Genomic DNA, 19,515 nt, shown 5'->3' with positions numbered 1-19,515 from the left:
TACGCCTCTGACCAGTGGTGGCCAGCATGCTTCAGAACGTGCATTGTGGTCTCCAAACCGCATGAGGGTGTTGATGGAGAGTTGTTGCCTGGCCTAAACTCACTCAGTCACTAAGCCTTTCATATTGGGTGTGCAAAACCTCTGAGGTGCGGTTTTTGTCTTGATAAAGAGTGCACCTTAAATCCTATGCTTTTTCTTAACTCAAATTCACTCACTATGCCCCTTACCACTCCGACTACCTGTTCCCATGGCTAGTTCGGCCCACTGTATAGAACTTGTGTCGTATATTAGGCCCAGCAGCTAAACAAGTTGTGCACCCCTGCTGTACACCCTATACCTAACACAGGCTGTCTGGTGCTTACAAAGGTCCAATACTGCAAACGACATCACAAGCCAGATACCCCTGGGTCAGGCACGCTATATAAATAAAATAAACAAACAAACAGACAAACAAGCAGAAAACAAACCATCCTGGCTGGCCACTCTACTTACTTTGCCCCGACATTTGCTTTTATTGATGATTTTCAGAGCATACTCTCTGCCCGTCGACCTAGAGACACAGGGAAATAAACAACACGTGTCAGAATGGAGAACAAATCATGCACTTGCGCGCACTTTTATAATTGTTAAGTGTTTGCAGTTCTGACTGAAGCAGGCCCTGCCGGGCCAGTAGAAAGAAGATGATTCTGCAACAGTATCTCTTTACACACAATACCTTGGCAGCAAACAACGTGTGCACTACAATTGCACAAAGATGAACTCATTCAACTAAGGGAGAGTCATTTAGAAGGTCAGATTGATCTAAGTTCCCCTGGCGCCTTCCGGGCACTGGTGTATAACTCCCCTTTGGAATGAGTGAGGAAGTCGAATGCGTGCCTGTGCTGCATATTCCAGTGTTGCATCAGAAGGCGGCCATTTTAGGAAAACTGCACCTTGTGAAGTAATGGGCGACGTCCACCTGGTGCAGGGCCGCATATCCCACTGCCAGAAAAGAGGTAGACGCTCAAACCTGTTGCAATCTACACGGGCATCTCTTGTGGAAAGTCCAGTTGGCAGGCCAACTGGTTCCCAGTATGCCAGCTACATGATCCAGAAGCATAGATGTCACCTCACCTACTCAGCTTCTTGTTTGGGTGCATACTACACCCCCCACCCCAAGACTTCGACCTCCCAAAGGGTACCAACAGACCAACATATGGATCAAAACGAAGCCCTTTCGACCAACATGGGAATCATCCACGATTCTACCTGCAAAATCCACATGCCTCCCTGTTACAGTCTGTAAGGGAGATCTGTGAGTTAAGCGCTCGCATCTGACATCTGTGTGCAGCCTGCAGTCACAGATCTGAAATCCCATGAAGGCTGAGACGGCCCTTAATGCTTCCAAAGTCAAGAACTTGAGTACCATTTAACTGGGTAATAATGGCTTCCGGTACAGGGCTTAGAAGTGGGAAGAATCCGGCATGAAGCACTATATGAACATGTAACCTTATCATTATATTATTGTTTGGATTGCAGGAGTTGACAAGCATTCACTGGATCCTGGCACACGGCACATTTGATTACCACAAAATAGGAAAGCGCGCTGCAGCCACTAGATCATACAGTCGTTCTGGATAGAGGGCATTTGCAGTTGTCTTTAAAATCCATATTAGATTCAGAAGCAACCTTTGGAACATAGGACACTCTTTTAAAGAAAAAGCCTAATGGCACTTAAATAAAGGCCTGCATAAGCACTTCCATCAACGTTGCATAGCAGGTCACATTTCTTATCAGGACAGCCATGGTTTCAGCTTCCCCTCTGCAAAATTCCACAGCCCTTCCCAAAAACGTTTCTCAGTGGCATTCAATGCTTTCCTGAGCAGGATCATTTATTTGGCCTCTCCCAAACCAGTGGATTGTTTTTACAAATGTACATGTCAAAGTTACACTACATACATAGAGACACTATAATTAAGGCTACCTGTTTTCCGTTTTTTACTGATTTTTACTCATAAATACAGATGGAAATCACTCTTTTCCGTTTATTTATTTGCAAAAAACTGAGAGAAAAAAACAGAAATGCGTATCTCACGATTGGCTCTTTAAGATGTTAAACATGTGTTACAGGTCGGTGGCTGTGCAAAGTTAACTAACAGAAAGATCAAAAAGGAGTTGAATTCCGTTTTAAGTTGTTTAAATAGCTAAAGATAAGCAGACTTTGACTTGTGCAAGAACGCAGCTGTAGGAGCTACCCATTACAGGAACGCAGCTGTACGAGCTATCCATTACAGGCATCTAAGTGCAAGTAGGAGCTACCCATTACAGGCATCTAAGTGCAAGAGCGCAGCTGTAGGAGCTACCCATTACCGGCATCCAAGTGCAAGAATGCAGCTGGAGGAGTTACCCATTACAGGAATCCAAGTGCAAGAGCTCAGCTGTAGGAGCTACCCATTACAGGCATCTAAGAGCAAGAACGCAGCTGAAGGAGCTACCCATTACAGGAATCCAAGTGCAAGAGCTCAGCTGTAGGAGCTACCCATTACAGGCATCTAAGTGCAAGAGCGCAGCTGTAAGAGCTACCCATTACATGCATCTAAGTGCAAGAACGCAGCTGAAGGAGCTACCCATTACAGGCATCTAAGTGCAAGAACGCAGTTATAGGAGCTACCCATTACAGGCATCTAAGTGCAAGAACGCAGCTGAAGGAGCTACCCATTATAGGCATCTAAGTGCAAGAACGCAGCTGTAGGAGCTACCCATTACCGGCATCCAAGTGCAAGAATGCAGCTGGAGGAGTTACCCATTACAGGAATCCAAGTGCAAGAGCTCAGCTGTAGGAGCTACCCATTCCAGGCATCTAAGAGCAAGAACGCAGCTGAAGGAGCTACCCATTACAGGAATCCAAGTGCAAGAGCTCAGCTGTAGGAGCTACCCATTACAGGCATATAAGTGCAAGAGCGCAGCTGTAGGAGCTACCCATTACATGCATCTAAGTGCAAGAACGCAGCTGAAGGAGCTACCCATTACAGGCATCTAAGTGCAAGAACGCAGTTATAGGAGCTACCCATTACAGGCATCTAAGTGCAAGAACGCAGCTGAAGGAGCTACCCATTATAGGCATCTAAGTGCAAGAACGCAGCTGTAGGAGCTACCCATTACATGCATGTAAGTGCTAATGTGTTTTCTTCATGTAAATACATGTCTAAAAAAACTAGTTATCATTTATTGTTTTGCGTAGCAAAAAATAATATGGATAAATACAGGAAAAATCACCACAAAATAATTATGGATAAATGCAGATGGAAATGGTGTAAAAATAAACACTGTAAAACTCGGGAGCCTTCACCATAGCTAATGGCAAGTAAAAAGTGCCCGGCGCCTTCTGTCTTTAGGTAACATCGGCTGCTGCACATAAAAGGGTTGGAGATATTTATCACTATCGGTACTCCCGAGTCGATGCCAACAGCGGTAAATCTCACCTGAAGATGAGGCAGAATTCTGTTGGCAAACAGCTCCAATATTTATTTAAAGATGTGGAGGTAAAAATATAGATGGTCCCCTGGAAGTTTCAAACGTTTTGTTCCTGTTGTAAGAAAAAGGCCACCACCTTCACCGCAGCAGAAGCTTTTCTGCATGGTAACCCCAAGGTGATGAAAAGATGGCCGCTTCTGATGGCCACCTCCTCACCTTTGAGCCTTCTCTGCATTATCAAACAATGTCCAGCAGTGGTATGATCCGCTACTGTGTGTAGTCCAATGTCATCCTTAAGATAGGTGGGAGAGGGATGTGGGAGGCCGAGGAGTGGGTGGAAGCATTGATGTTCCCCCGGGAGACTGGTGTGTCAGCCAGGCTCTACCTTATCCACCATAAGATTTTGCATTGCATCTACTATTCTTACATTAAGCTTTGCGGGTCGGGGCGGACTGATAGTGATTGTTGTTGCTGGCTGGGTGTACATTCTATCACACCCTTTGTTACTGCTCTCAGGCACAACTGTTGTAGGGAAAATGTATAAGCAAGTTGTCAAAGGTACTGAAGGTGACGGTCCCCAGGGGGCCCGAAATGTGTATTATTGGGAATATGGGGTGATGAGGATCTTCCGGAGCACAATAAGACATTCCTGGTAGTCACCTTGTGACTAATAAAGTTATTGCTTCAATGTGGAGGTCCCTGGACCGTCAGCAGATGGCTCGATGGGTGGCCAAAATGGGCATATGTAGAACCCTAGAAAGACATGTGTACAATGAAGGGTGTGCCCTGCAAAGTACCTGAAGGTGTGGGGTAATGGGAGGAGGGAAGCGGGGGTTACAGGGCAGCTATGGGACGGGCAATCATGCTGAAAACGCGGTGCGCAATGGAGTCGCTGCGCTTAAGTGAACGCCTATGATTGTGTCTTTATGTCAAGAGTGTTGTGTTGCTATGTCAAGCAATGTGGGTTATGTTTATGCTGTTCTTTTTATGTTCTTTTTGGAGTAAAACAATAAAAATTATTGCATAAAAAAAGAACACATTTCCTTGAGACCAGTGACCAACTATAAGATTTTGGTGAGCCAAATCCAAAAGGAACTTTCTTTGGCATAGAGGAATCACAAACCTTAGGGTGCCCTCACCCTCAAACTCTTTTGGCTCACTGTACAGAACTCCATCCTCCCAGGGCACTTTGAACAGTCTAGGGGCCTCGTCCTTAGTCTGCTCCTCCGCCTGCTTCCGCAGGCCCACCAAGTGGAACACTATTTCTGGGCTTTAAAGAAGTCAGTCTGATCTGGGCCCCAAGCTGATGGAAACTCATCCAGCTTGGGCAGGCTCTTCAGATCTGAACTGACCTGGTCCTCCACCTCAGGTTCCTGCACAGCACCAGGCAACTCTGAAATCACTACCAAAGTAGGGTCCTCAGTGACCACTGGCTCCTATCCCACAGGAGTAAGTGACCCTGCAGTCTGTGGAACTGGCCCAGAGGTTATCAGCCACGGCGGTCCCTCCAACAAGCCCTCTGGAAGCACTCTAGGTCCTAAGGCGCTGAGAGACTTCAATCGGGTGGCCTCCTTGGCGTTAGATCTGGTAGCCGCTGTGAATATCTAGGGGTCAGAAAGGTCATTACCCAACAGACATGGGAGTATTTCACCACTACACAGCGCTGAGTTCACCTCACCAATTGAACTCTATCATCGCCAAGGGGCACTTACTCTGTCCATCAAACCCACTGACTGTACAAATAGGCCCAGTGGTCCTGGCTGCATCCACTGCCTTGTGAAAGCAGTGAGACTGGCCGCAGTGTCTCTGATTGCAGGAGTTTTGTGTCCATTGATATACACATGTTCTAAAACAGTTGAGTATTATTGGGAAGTCCAGGCACAAAGTCCCAGTCTGCCCCAGTCTCTGTTTAGACTTCTTGCGGAGAGGAGCTGAACTATGATTTTGGTCCTGCCTTTGTTTCTACTGTTTTCTTTTTTAAATCCACCCTATGCGCGGAGTCTAGGCACAGAGTCCCAGTCTGCCCCAGGCTCTGTTTTGACTTCTTGCTGAGAGGAGCTGCACTACGATTTTGGTCCTGCCTTTGTTTCTACAGTTTTCTTTTTTAAATCCACCCTACGCGTAGAGCACGGCGCGGAATCCACGCACATAGTCCCAGTCTGCCCCAGTCTCGGTTTTGACTTCTTGCTGAGAGGAGCTGCACTATGATTTTGGTCCTGCCTTTGTTTCTACTGTTTTCTTTTTTTAATCCACCCTATGCATCGGAGCACAGCGCGGAGTCCAGGCACAGAGTCCCAGTCTGCCCCAGTCCGCCCTGGGTCCGCCACAGCCCGTCACCTCTTGGAAGGATGACTCTGACTGTAGAAGGCGGTCCTGTGACTCGGCAGAAAATGCTGCAACATCGGCACATGCTGAACCCATGGACCGCACTGAAACTTCAAGCTTCATCGGCCGGTTTGGAAAAGGTAAGCAAATGCACGGGTCATCTGCAGCCTCCGAAACAAAATTCAATTCAATCAACCAGCATAAGCATTAACATTCATCCCATTCACTCCAGTCCTAGCTCTACGGACATCATACCCGTAAACAAAAGAGAAGAAACGAGTCAGCACAGCCAATTAACCATTGGAAAGGCAAATAAGGATTTAACACCTCTCAAACTGGCAGCAAAAATAAAATCTCTTACATTGCTATCATTATGTGATCTTGGACCTATCTCTGCCCCCGAAACACAAATAGCGGGAGCTGAGAGTGCAGCTAGTTGCGAAATCTCCGATGTCTATTACTCCCCTTTCTGTGTAACTGACGCAGAATTAATCAGTATGTCACACGTGGAAATCTCAATCGGTGGTCCTGAAAACAACAATCTTCCGGAGTTAGTCGATTTGGCTCCCAATGTATCAAACGACAAAGGAAGCCCACAAAGCTTAACAATCGAAGCTGCTTCTGCACATAACTTAATTTGCCCCTCCTTAGCACCACCAATTTCATCGGACTCACCTGACTCCCATACAAGTAAACATGGAGAGGTAATTAATTGAATTGTAAACAACAAAGCGACAAACTGCGAAAACCCAATGACTCAAACATCAAAAAATATATTGAATTACGAGCATCTGAAACAAATAAAACCACACATATTAATGGAATTAATCAACTATCCATGATGAATTTAACAGAAGACTCATATGAGATTGCGGGTACTGAGCAGTCCATGGATAACCGAGACCAAAGTGCATATGCATGGCTTGAACCCACAATAAAAGAAAAGCGACTGCTGGAAACATCAGAAATGGAAAAAGAAGCTGCAAAAAAGTCTGATTTAACTTTAAAATGGTCACAAATGCAAAAATCAAAATTAAACACATATATTGTGGACTCAAGTAATACGATAAAAGATCTCCGACCAAAAAGAACAGTAGGCTTACAACAAATGTTAAACCAGTCGCTATTTAAAGAGCCAGAAATTTCGACTATGAATGCTAGTACCCCACGTTTAAAGACCAATAACGTGTCTATTGAAGAAACACGCAAAAACAAATTGCAAAAACATACTTTCCTAGGAACCAACTATAATATGGAAAGTTCAAACGTTTCCTCAATTGGGACTGAGCGTACATCAGCCAGCGAAACAAATCCCAGTTTATCTTTTGCAGCCTCCCTCAGATACATAATAATGTTTGGCTGCCTCCTTGCTTGCCTTGATTCCATTTGACTTTATGAATATCTTAACGAGGCTATTAGCGATCAGGGGGCCATGTTGACAAATCTTGCAAAGAAAATTAGAAGTCTTCACCGGATTCCTACAACATCAAATGGAAAAGGAAGCAGATCTTTCTGTTCGCTGACAAGAATGCCTTGGCAATCTAGCAGCCCAACACCATTGCCAAAACGACAACCTATCAGAAGGTCTTGTAGAGGCGGTAAAATGGATGCGCCACAATGCCGGACAAGTAATCAATAAAGGAGAGAACACACAAGAAGCTCTCAAAACAAGGGTTATTACACCTAACGTGCAAAGCCGATGTAATTTGACCAAGGACTCGCAGGTCCCCACATGTTCAATAGCAAAAAAAGTACATTTGGACCATGGCCTTGATCCAACTGCAATTTTGTACACACCTTCACAAAATTTGGCTCACCAAAATGAGGATGTGCCGAGAGGCAATGTAAACTCACAAGGTTCCTTTCACCCCGATAAAATGGCCAACATAGGCACTCACAGGCAATCTGTACCAGACGTAAATGCTGTGCCTAACAGATCTCCACATTGTTCATTTGGCATCTTTAATGGCACGGCCAAATCAATTCCAATGACGATTAAGAAGAAGCTAAACCCAACCACGACCAAACCAAAAACTGTTAAAACCTTCTCAGAGAAAGGAAAGACAACAAACAAACAAGACCTTGTCTGCCCAAATGTCAAGAAATGTATAAGGAACCTATCCACACTGTCAAAAATGTGCCTGTTTGAAGGTGCAAGCAGCACAAAATCGTTGGCCCCTCTTTTAGAACCCGATCATGGATCATCTGAAGGCATCAGTCAAAATGCCAATAAACGATCAACAAAACGTTGACGAATTTCTTCCGACCAAACAAGTATTGTCAACACGTCCTCTTCATCGACGGTCAATTTGTGTGACCTCTCCACCTACTCGATTGATGAAAAAGAATTAGCAGAGCTTACGAATCAAAGTCACGCCTCTGAACTTCCAGCAAAGACTCTGGCCCAAGTCTCTGAAATATCGAGCTCAGTGAAGACTCATCCCAAAAACCAAAGTGGAAATGTTTCCCCAGGGAAAAAAGAGAATACATCGAAAGCTTCCACTTCGGCTCTGGCCTCCAAATTAAACCCTAAATTAACTACAAACCAACGGAAACAAGGAGTACACCACTTGTCTAGGTTGCACCTGAATAAGAGTCTGAGAAGGACTAGTCACGTTTGGAAACTAAGACTACTAAATTTTCAAGTTGATGATAACGAGGTCAACTTGAAATGAACAAACGTAATTAAACTATTTAGTTGTGTACCATCATTGCGGACCATAACTACCGATGACATAAAAATTGTAGAATACCCTACAGAAATAACCTCTGACCAGGTCTTATTGCATATTGTTTCATCTGCTGTGAAAAACACGATATTGCAAGCTATTGAGGAACTACCTGCATTTGGATTCGATATGATGTTGCAACCAGATCAAATGCTTTCAAATGAAATACTTGCACTACGAGAAAGAGAGGAAGGTTCAACAAATGAACAATGACGAGCCCCATTGAGGAAATCATTGTCACACTCCTATGTTACACAAAAAGAGGGCGACAGTCAAGGCACACTGCCAAGTATTTGCAATGATAAGCAACAGAAACACCCTTATCGTCAATAACAATGATTGGAGGCGCATGAACCTTTATGAACAATTCTATCATGGAACACGCAAGTCTTTGTACACCTGTTCAATAGTTTTGAGGTCCCAATGGATGATATCTTTGCTGTTTGCCTGCAAGAAACGTGGCTACTGACGCACCTACACGAGATGGATTTAGTATTTTCTTAAATCCTGCAGGAAAAAACTAAAGGGGCCGCCCTTACTCAGGTCTTATAACCATGCTAAAAATAAACAACTAGCTGACCCCTTTGGCGTCGTTTACTCCGAATCGTTTTGGTCAAGGAACAATTATTCAAATCACAGTCTCAAAAAATAGTGGGAAGAAATACTTGCTATTAATAAACGGATACTGGAATCCAGCAATAATTAGCACCACAAATTTTACAACCGCCGTAACACAGCTAATCGACGAAGTGATATTGAGATATAACAATTTGTCAATAATCTTTTGTGGAGACTTGAATTGTACTTGGTTTGAATTCGACCAGGCAAAGGCAACAAATCACCGGATACCTGACCATGCAGATTCGAACAAAGGTCAGATCTGGCTGCCGCTCTAGTAATAAGAAACTGTACCATGTTAAATGGCAACACAAAAGGTGACCAACCATCAAAACCGACATGGCAAGGCCCTAAAAGTCAAAAAACGTTAGATTATATTTGGGCATCCAAAAATGTTATTGAAAAGGTGGTCAACATGCATGTGATTGCCATGGCAAATAGCGACCACGATTTGCTACGTCTCTCTTGGCCAACTGAATGGGATGAAACAATTGCCAAACATGAAGCTCAACTAACAATAAATGCAGCAGGGAACCGCTTGAGGATCAATGGCCCTCAAATTGAAAGACTATGTTGAGAAATAAACCAACAAAATGGTGTAGATTATGCAACATTTTGATGGATTTTACGATGAAATTAATGTCGTCAAGGATCATTGGTCATAATCACAAACATCTGTTTAGCAATGAAATCGTCCAGGCAAAAAAAGAACTAAGGAAAGATCTGCGGCAGATAAGGAAGATGCAGTTCTCATCGGAAGCCATGAGAGCTAGCATCAAAGATAGATGCAAACTTTATCATCATTGGATTAAATCCCATGCTGTTGCTATTGAGCAAAATCGAGCTGAAATAATGCTGGAGCTCTTGGCGACTAAAAACATGAGAGACATCTGGGCAAACCTGAATAGTGGAAACACAAAATCTCTACCCACTTGTTTACATGAAATTGCAAGCTCGAAATGGGCAGAGCACTTTGCCAAGGTGTACTAGAAGCCCCGAAATGATCATCAATTGTTGCTCCCCAACTCTAACAAGGCATGGGACATAACTCCATCAAGGGTAGAAATCGAACTGGCTATACAAACGCTAAATAATTCTAGAGCTGCCGGGCCGGACCTAATCTCAAATGTGATGTTGAAGAAACACAAGAAACAGTGGGCAAAGTTCATTAAAAGTTTGTTTTGTAGAGTGTCCGCTACCAAGACTGTCCCAGAATCATGGGTAACAGCTGTAATAGTTCTAATCTACAAGAAGGGCAATAGGGACCATCCCTCGAACTATCGACCTATTGCCCTTCTTGATACCATTGGGAAAGTCTTTGGTTCCTTCCTTCGTCGGAAGCTGGCAGTGTGGGCAATACAAACCAGGACCACAGACATTCGCCAAACAGGCTTGGGTGTTGAAGTAAATCTGTTAATACTGAACATCTTAAAGCTGGAAGCTGAAATGACAAAGAGAAAGCTGTTCCTTGCATCTATAGATCTCATGCAAGCTTTTGACTGAATAAATCGAGGGAAACTTTGGTCAAAACTGTCCCAGTGAAACTGCTCGCTTACCTTGCTGGAACCATTAATGGCTCTCCATTCAAATTCAACTGTAAGAATAAGGGTGAACCAGCAAGGCGATCTGTCGGAGACAGTAAGAACGAACAAAGGCGTCAAGCAAGGATGTCCTTTGGCAGCGGAGCTGTTCAAGCTATTCATATCGGTCTTGCCCTTGTGGCTTGACGCTGTCCACTGTTTTCCCCCAAAGATAAACGGAACGCCAATAAAATGTCTTGTCTATGCCAACGATTTAGTCCTGACTGATTGTACTCAGATAGGCTTGCAATGATTATTTAATAGTTTGCAGGAATATCTAAAAGAGCACGATTTGGCACTAAATGCAGAGAAAACTAAGATTATGAGTATTAGCCGGTGCACAACAAAAAAGATAAACACTTTAGATGGACAATTTCAAATGATGTATTAAGTACTGTGACCTCAATTAGATACCTTGGCATTACATTCAATGACTCAATCTGTGAATCTGCCTGGATTAAAGACCTGACCAACAGAATGATTAAATGTGGTGTACAAGGTGCGAACATTTACAGGGAATATGGGAAATTTACGATCGCCCCAGTTATGACCTTTTATCTCCAGAAGGTCATACCGACAATTGTGTTTGGAGCTGAAGCAGGATGGAACGTAGACTATTACCTCTGGCAAAGATTGGAAGGCACCTTTTGGCGAAGAGCTTTAAGGCTCCCCCAATACATCTCAATGACGGCCCTGAGATATGAACTGGCCATTAATTCCTTGCATATGACAATTATATGGAAATCCCTAGCCGCATTGAGGAAAATGTACCTAGGAGAAAGAATTCCAGCTTATCAAATCTTCGCAATTGGAAAGGAGGGTTTGCAATCCAAATTACTACAAATTTGGAAAACAAAGCTAGATGTCATTATGGAAGCGGCCAGTATAAGCAAATCACAGCTACTCGACCATCCTCAAAATACAAAAAAGAAACTCGAGATCTGGGACTGGATTATTAACTCAGAAAAGTGTGGAAAACTTAAATCTGCTCTTCCTCTAAATGTAGGAGAAATCAAGCTACATGAACAACCAAAATGTATGTTGCATTGCCCGTCACAACACCACAGAAATCAATTCTTAAGATTCAGGTTAAACGCTCTTCAAACTAAGGAAATGCTTTGGATAAGACAAAACAAAGAAACAATTGACAATCAATGTCGATTCTGCTGTACCAAAAACATGGAGTCCCTAAAGCACTTAATAATAGCATGCACAGGAACCATTAGTCAGCGGAATCTACACCTTGGCATATTTAAACCACAAAACGACGACATGGAAAAATGGTGGTCCTATGTCGCCACAGGCAGTAACATCAAGTTATCTTGCAGTGTAATTGACTACTTAGACATGATCTTGGGGGCTGTGTAGTAAAAGGATCGCAGGATTGACAATCCTGTGTTATGGTGGAATGGTTAAAAACCTGCTGAAATGGCTAAAAATCTGCTGAATTGCGAATTGTAAAAATGTAGTCCATGCAGATGTTTAATTTATCTTAAGACAAAAGGAATTATGGTTTAATAATGTAACAAAAGTTTAATATTAATTTGTTGAACTGAAGTTTTACAATAATAAAAAATAAAAAATAAAAAATGATTGGGAACTGGGATCTCTTCTGGAGACCTGGTACCATTCCCATTCAGTGTAATCAATCCACATTCAACCACTCCTTGACCTAGTGGAAATCCTGCTCTATGAGGCCCATACTAATAATGACCCCCTCCATGAGTCCAACATTCACTATGGCTTACTTGGGTAAGCCCTTACAAGCAGGATAACCTTTCCTATGGCCCAGCTGCTTACACACAAAACAAGCTTTAGGTTGTGAGAACATATGTGTGTCAATGTCAGGGGTTCCGGCACTCTGCTTTTAAGAGTGAACGGCTGAACTAGAGTTGTGGGATTTCCTGTCATGCTTTTGGGGACTTGACTTGGAAGAGCAGTGGGTTGGACCTTTGCCACCTTTTTTGTCTGAAGATGTGTCTTCTAGTTTGGGTGTGCTAACTCGAGTCTTTTTCTGGACTTGAGTAATGACAAGCCTGTTGGCAGCCTTCACAAGCTCCATAGCGTCTGTAATAGTTTTGTCCACAAGATGCTGGTGTAGGTCAACCTCACAATTCTTCAAGACATGCTCACACGCATCCCTTTAAATGTGACATCTTTGTTACCAGACAGTCACCCACTCAGATATTTCAACTACAGTGTGTGAAGCTTCAAATGTCTGCCCATTTTTCTTTCTGAGCTCTCTAAAGCTCTTGAGATACTTACTGTTCTGTGATCTTACAGAACTTCCTGAGAATGGCTGCCTTCATGCTCTCATAAATGGGCCTTTCTTCAGGAGTTAATAAAAGGATAGCATACATCCCCTGGGTCAGTAAGCGACTCATAAGGACTGCACCCCACATTACCTCCCTCAACTCCTGTATCTGAAAAGAAAGCTTGAGTGCATGAAACCAGTCAAAAATGTTGTTCCCCACTTCATAAGCCTGCACTAAGTCTTTGGGCATGTGGCGCCAGGGCTTATCCCGGGCACACTGGTCTGAGCCACTACTGCTGCTTTTGTTAGAGTGGATCTGTTGGCCTCTTTCTTCTCTTTGAGAGCCAGCTTGTGCAGCTCTATGGCAGTGCTGTCCCACTCTGTTGTGACCTTGTCCCACTGTTTTTGTTTCTCCAGCGCTAGTCTCCTCTCCACCAACAGGAACTTTCTAGCCGCTTCATCGTTAACAGCCGGAAACAATTACTGGGCCACTTAGAGGCTGTGCCGGGGCCTGGTGCCAGTGGGATGCCACACTAGCCCCTGACTTCCCTGACACTCTGGAGTACTGAAAAACCAGACATGCCCCCCAGAAACACTACTCATGCTTTCTTCCTCGTCAGCTTCCACTAACCCCCTGGAAGGTCTCCTTCATTTGGGTGGGACTATTCCATCCCCTGCCCTCGTTTCTACGCAAGCTTGTAGGCCGGTCAGCAACAGGGTTGAGTTGACAGGGTTGAGTTGACTTCAGGGCGCTTTGCAGGCTTCTGTGAGAGAGTTCAAGATGGGAGTCATGTGCAGGTATCAGTCATTTGCGGGTATTAGTAGTCAATACGGTTCAGTGAGGAAAGCTGGATGAATGGCTGCATCCTGGCCTACACTGCGGCTCTGAGTCAGGAATCATTGTCTCAGTGCTTATCAACAATTCTGGAGCACTGGTCGCGATGTCTCGGATATCTTTAAGAGACTGCGGCTTGACAACGGTCAGCGTTGCAGTCAGTTGCAGCTCAAACAACTCGACTGGCTCCAAATTGTCTGTTAAGGCGGATGTGTGTAGATGCTTGTTGAGGCACTTATCCCAATTTCTTCAATGTACTTGTATTGTCCTTTAAGGCGGAAGTCCCACAGCTGTGGTGTGTGTTGCAGACATCTGCATTGTTCTTGGTTGTAGATTCAGAGACATGCAGGAAGCTTTCTGCCGACCTTAGCAGGGCACACTATGTGCTATCTTGGTACCGGTTCCGGAGCGGCTGAAGGGTCCTCTTATCTCTTTATTCCTCTCTGTTCCCTGGGAGATGTTTTGGGAAGGGATCTTGCTTCCCTCTTTGGAAATCCTGGCCTTCCTTCACTGGCGGAAGATGGAAGGCAGACTGCACCTTCACCCAGGGCCCAGGATTGAGTTCTTCTTTGTTACTTCTGGTGAACTCTTCAGATAATCTGCCAAAAGAGGGGCTCAGCCCTCTTTTAAAGCCAAGTGGGCCGCAGCAGGCTAAGCCTACCTTAATGAACCAATCCTGGGGTCCCTACCAACAATCCCCTGTATGCATGAGGTCATAACCAGAGTGCTTTGCAACAGGAAAGGTAAAGGGGTGAAAACATACAATACTAAGTCCTACGCATCTTCCTTTCTGTTGTTGATCAAAGAGTCTCTCTGGTGAATGGATCTCTCTGTGGTTCCTGATTAAAGCGGCAGGTCCCCCTATAAGCTGTGGCAAGACCAGACTCTCTGGCTCCTGCAAGCCACTTTCTGATACCTTATGAATAGGGTCCCCCTACTGGGTTGGCCAACTGTAAACAAGCAGTCCCATACATGATAGCTCACTGCCATTGATACTGAGGGTGAGAGCTGGCGTCAGGATGTCACAGGTACATATGAAAGGTTGTTGGGGTTTCCTGACTCCTTTGTTAACCTCTGCAGTCAGTCCCCATGTGGGCCTGTTTGAAATACCCTCTATTGGTATGTTAATTGCTGCCACCAGCTGCAGGGCCCACCAAAAGAGCAGAGTGGATCATGGAGCCTTTGTTAGTTAATCAGGCTTGTCATGGCAGGGGGAAGCTTGGTTCTCCCCCTTGCTGAAGATGACATAGTCTACTGGCTATCCCATTCCAACTAAATATGACCGTGCAGACACTGCATGTAGGTTGTCTCCACCCAGAGTACGTGGGCCTATGTGTTTGTCATGGTGTGAGCAACTCTCGATTAGCCCCCATCCATTTTCCTGAGGTTGGTCTACCATCATTCCACTTAATTTAACGTTTCAAAAAGCCTTAGCAAGCGCATGCCCACCATGCGGCTGGTCAATTTTCTCAAAGAATCAATCCTTGGGCTCCCAAGATGGGACTTGAGACAGCTCTTGACCATGCTTGTCCAACTCTTGCCGGATGGAACTGACTATGTTAAAAGAAAGGAGCCAGTTGAGAAGCACACTGCCCACGTGATACAGATTGTCGTCATGTTCACAATTGCCTATGGTCAATCTTGTCAAATTGTGTCCAGTGATCCAGCAACATCAGAAGGTATGCTCCCCTGGCATTAAGCATCCGCACAGTCTGTCCACCGAGAAAAACTGTCTGCCCAATTTGCTGCGTTATATAAAAGTGTAGATTCTGCTTATTCAGAGACTCTTTCTTTCTCTTTCTTCAACACACATGAACATGATCACGAATGAGGCAGCACAGAGTCCAGCCTCTGCTAATTAAGATCATGTTAACCACATAGGTCAGTTATTTAGCAATTTACAGTAATGCGCAAGCACCGGGGTCTCAGGAGAGGCACTGAGTTGCATGAAGTCACACCACTGCCCAGTGCCGGAGAACAATTGCACATTGCGCCCATTTTGTTCTCTCTAGAGACAACAGGACAACTTGGGGATCCACCTCTCACCCGCAAAGGCCTACATTACTTGAATAAAAACCCAGCCATCAGGAACGGCCAACAGGGTTCTCTCAATACACATCTAGTACACCCGGCACGAGCCATGAAGCATGCCATATATTATGTAGACCGCTTGGTAGCAAGGACGGTTTGCAGGGTAAGGTGCAGGGTTGTCCAACTCCAGGGCTCGAGGGCCAGAAACCTGACAGGTTTTCAGGATATCCCTCATTAATATTCATGAGCAAAAATGTGCATACATTTAAAATCATTGTATGCAAATTTATCTCATGAACATAAATGAGGGGTATCCAGAAAATCTGACATGGATCCGGCCCTCGATACCTGGAGTTGGACAACCCTGGAGGTCCTTTCACCATGGAAAGCTTTGTGAGAAGTCTTGTGTTCTAAGAATTCTTTGTTTGTTGGTTGAATCCCTGTCCGTGGCAGCCTCGGCCACTATTCCCTAGAAAACAGTATCAAAGATTCAAGAGTGGAGGCCACTCTAGGAATCATTTTTGCCAGAGGATATGAAAAGGAGGGTAGTAGTGGAACATTAATTTGTACTTTTGGGTCACGTGAGATTAGTACATTTGCAGCCATAATATTCACTAAAGCAAACTGAGCAGCGCCTAATTATAGGCTGCAAGATAGTTAATTATTTAAATTTCTAGATGTGCGAAGTTGGAGGATTCATACAATATTCATAAGATAAAAATAGACTTAGCGTGTCGAAGAACATAGCCGCGATACTTCCATGACCAGTCAGAGAAAGCAGATGACAGCTCCGGCTGTGGCACCACTGACAGGCTGTAATTTGAGGATAAAAACAGCGGGACCGCTAGAATTGTGTCATCCTGTTTGTTAGTTCGTATAAAGGAGCGCAGGCATCCATTTCGGATCGCATCCAAGCCCTTCTGGCTCTTGTAACGTGGAACATGTGCCTGGAGCGATCCCAGGGAAAGAAAGAAAGGCCTTTGGCATCTCTCTGCCTGAAGCCTCTTAGAGTGGCCTCTGCGGCAAACGTATAAACGGAGCGTAGCCTGCACTGATTTCTTGTTTTGCAAAGATGATACAATGCAGTTAGCTTCAATTAAACCACATGCTTTTGATGTGATCCAGGACCTGCGTTTCCATTATTTTCAGCTGCAGTATTTCCAACGTTATTATTTGTTGGCTTGCAGGGCCTTATTCCCAGTTAGGCCTTCAATTACAGCCGGCGCCTCCTCGGGCCCTCGCTGACTGGCCCTGACCCAAGGCTAAGTCAGCTCCAAGAGCATTTAATATGCTGCTTTAAAGCACTAAGAAAAGAATAACTGAAGACCCTGGGACATGTCTTGCTAAGAACACAACTCTTCCAACTTGAAGTAAAGGGCAGCTATTGGGGCCGGATTCATGGAACTTTTAGCACAGTACAAAATGACTTTGCACTGGTGCAGAGTGACTTTGGCCCACTTTTGCACCAGTGCAAAGTCACTTTGCACTGCGCTAAAAGCTCCATGAATCGTGCAAAGTCACTTTACACTTCCAACAAATACCCTGATTCACAGAGCAGTACAAAGTGTATTATTGCCGCGCAAAGTGAATTTGCACTGACTTTGCACTGCAAAAATACACTTTGCACCGTTCTGTGAATGAGGGTGTTTCTTGGCGGTGCAAAGTCACTTGGCACTGCGCTAAACATTCCATAAATCAGGCCCTTAGTGTCTCCAGAAAGCATTGTGTGTTTCGCAATGGTGCTCTTAAATTCCTTATACGTTCACATCTGTTCTCTGAACATTCTTGCATCTACTTATTTATTTATTTATTGAGGAATCCCATCGGCTACTTACTCTGCAGCAAATATACAGTACATTTTCAGGCAGGTGCTTTTAATAACAACGGATCTGTTAATTTGATCTTAATACAATATGCTCATAAGCACCTGTGCCTTTTAGGCAGCGAGAGACCCAAAGACATCACCCAATGTACTGATTCAACCTTTAGTTTTATTTTGTAATCTTTTGTTTCTTAGATAACATTTTCCATGTATTTTCATTTTTATGCATAATTGAATAGATCTGTTGTCTGGCACCCATAATGCAACATGCAAAGCAGTCAAATGGGCGTGTTTGTGTCCTTACCTTTCGATGCATTCCTTGACAATCGCGAAATTTCCATCGCCTAATGTCCTTCCAACTTTATATCGTTCTGCTATCGAGACTGGCACCTGGAAGCCTTCATCCAACACATCTGAAAGGATAGACAGCAAGTGTTTATTTCAATGCAAGACAAAATATATCTCCAGTGTTGAGCCCAAAATCGAGCCCACACATTACTGCTTGCCACAAGGTCCTGATGTTGAGGTTAACAATGCAGAGTTTGCAACCTTTGCTGCTGCAGATATTTTGGACTACAACTCCCACCAGCTTTAGCAAGTATTTCCAAAGAAGGTGGAGCATGGGAATGGTAGTTTGAAACATCTGGAGAGAGGTAGGTTGTGGTCTCTTGAGGCGAAACGTCTCAGCAGAAAGAAGTATGCCTGACCCCATGTGCAGAAGAGACTGAATGAGTCATAGCTTAGTTTTTATTCCACCAACAGCAGTGGGCTGGCGAGTCACACTGTAACCCGGGTGCGATGGGTTCATGTCACTTGAGACGTAAATAATACTTTGTGGTCCCCACCGTCTATCGGAATGAGACTAGATGTGATGCTTTTAGGGCCAATCGGGCACCCCTCCCCCGTTGTTTTCGCCTTATTGTGCAGTAAGGCACTGCTTAAAAGTGGATTGATATCACACTACCTCGGACTCTGAGGCAAGCAAAGACGGCTGGAAGGGGAGAGGGCTTCATGGGGCATACGGCTTTTACAATAACATATGTTAGTCGTCATTGTTCATGTGTTATCTTCTGCCTAGTTTCCAGTGCAAAAAGCTCCCATCTGCAATATGTTTTTAAGCATGTTTCTTGCTGTGGTTGGACTACATTCTGAGAGCTTCTTTGAAGCCCTTGAAGAGGAAGTGACATCAGAGGAGAAGAGGAAGTGCAGGCTGTAGATCCAATCATTCATGAAAGTGTTGTATTATTTCAACACACAATCGTCAGTGATATTTAGATCGAGATGTTGCAGAATTTCGCCACAGCTCGTGGTCACATCGGGCGCTGCTGGTCTTGGATAGAAACATATGACACAAGCCACTTTATCTAACGGCACTCGAAAACTCCTGGACAGTTCGTTTACGTTGTTACGCTAGAGATTTGATGTACCGAATATGTGTCTGTAATTCTAGAGTGGTAGAGTGTAAACTTCGAATCATTCAATAGCTCAATGGTTGAGCACTTGCTGTAATCTGTGTTTGATCTGCAGGTCGCGGGTTCAAATCCCAGCAAGGTCATCTCAGCCTTTCATCCTTCCTCGGTCTAAACTGTAAGTACCAATTTCGACTGGGTAATAATAATGTATCTAGATATGTTTTATGTAAAGTGCTATAAAATTAACAATTCATTATTATTAGATAAAAAGTTATTATCATTTCTAACATGTATCTTTCACAAGTATATATGGCTACCAGCAGGAAACTATGCAAATAGTGCGACCGGTGATCGTAAATTTGGTGAAAGTCTCATTCAGAACTGCAGAGGCTTTCACCCGAGCAGACATAAGCAGGCATAATGTGGGCCTTATTAGCCGCTATTATCCCATTACCA

At 44.2% G+C, this 19,515-nt stretch overlaps 1 protein-coding gene across 5 annotated transcripts in view; it reads right to left on the bottom strand.

Annotated features, from left to right (window-relative positions):
* The window catches only part of DCLK1 (doublecortin like kinase 1), a 1,453,755-nt gene that overhangs the window by 194,225 nt on the left and 1,240,015 nt on the right, over positions 1-19,515 (bottom strand). For all 5 annotated transcript variants that reach the window (XM_069640761.1, XM_069640762.1, XM_069640764.1 and 2 more), the window contains 2 exons: positions 17,952-18,060; positions 493-550 (listed from right to left, as the gene is read on the bottom strand). In XM_069640761.1, the coding sequence (XP_069496862.1) occupies positions 493-550; positions 17,952-18,060 (167 nt within the window). The remainder of the gene's footprint in view (positions 1-492; positions 551-17,951; positions 18,061-19,515) is intronic.

Source organism: Ambystoma mexicanum, chromosome 7q, assembly GCF_040938575.1.
Source record: "Ambystoma mexicanum isolate Mex_15411 chromosome 7q, UKY_AmexF1_1, whole genome shotgun sequence".
NCBI lineage: Eukaryota > Metazoa > Chordata > Amphibia > Caudata > Ambystomatidae > Ambystoma > Ambystoma mexicanum.
This window is presented reverse-complemented; position numbering and strand designations above follow the sequence as displayed.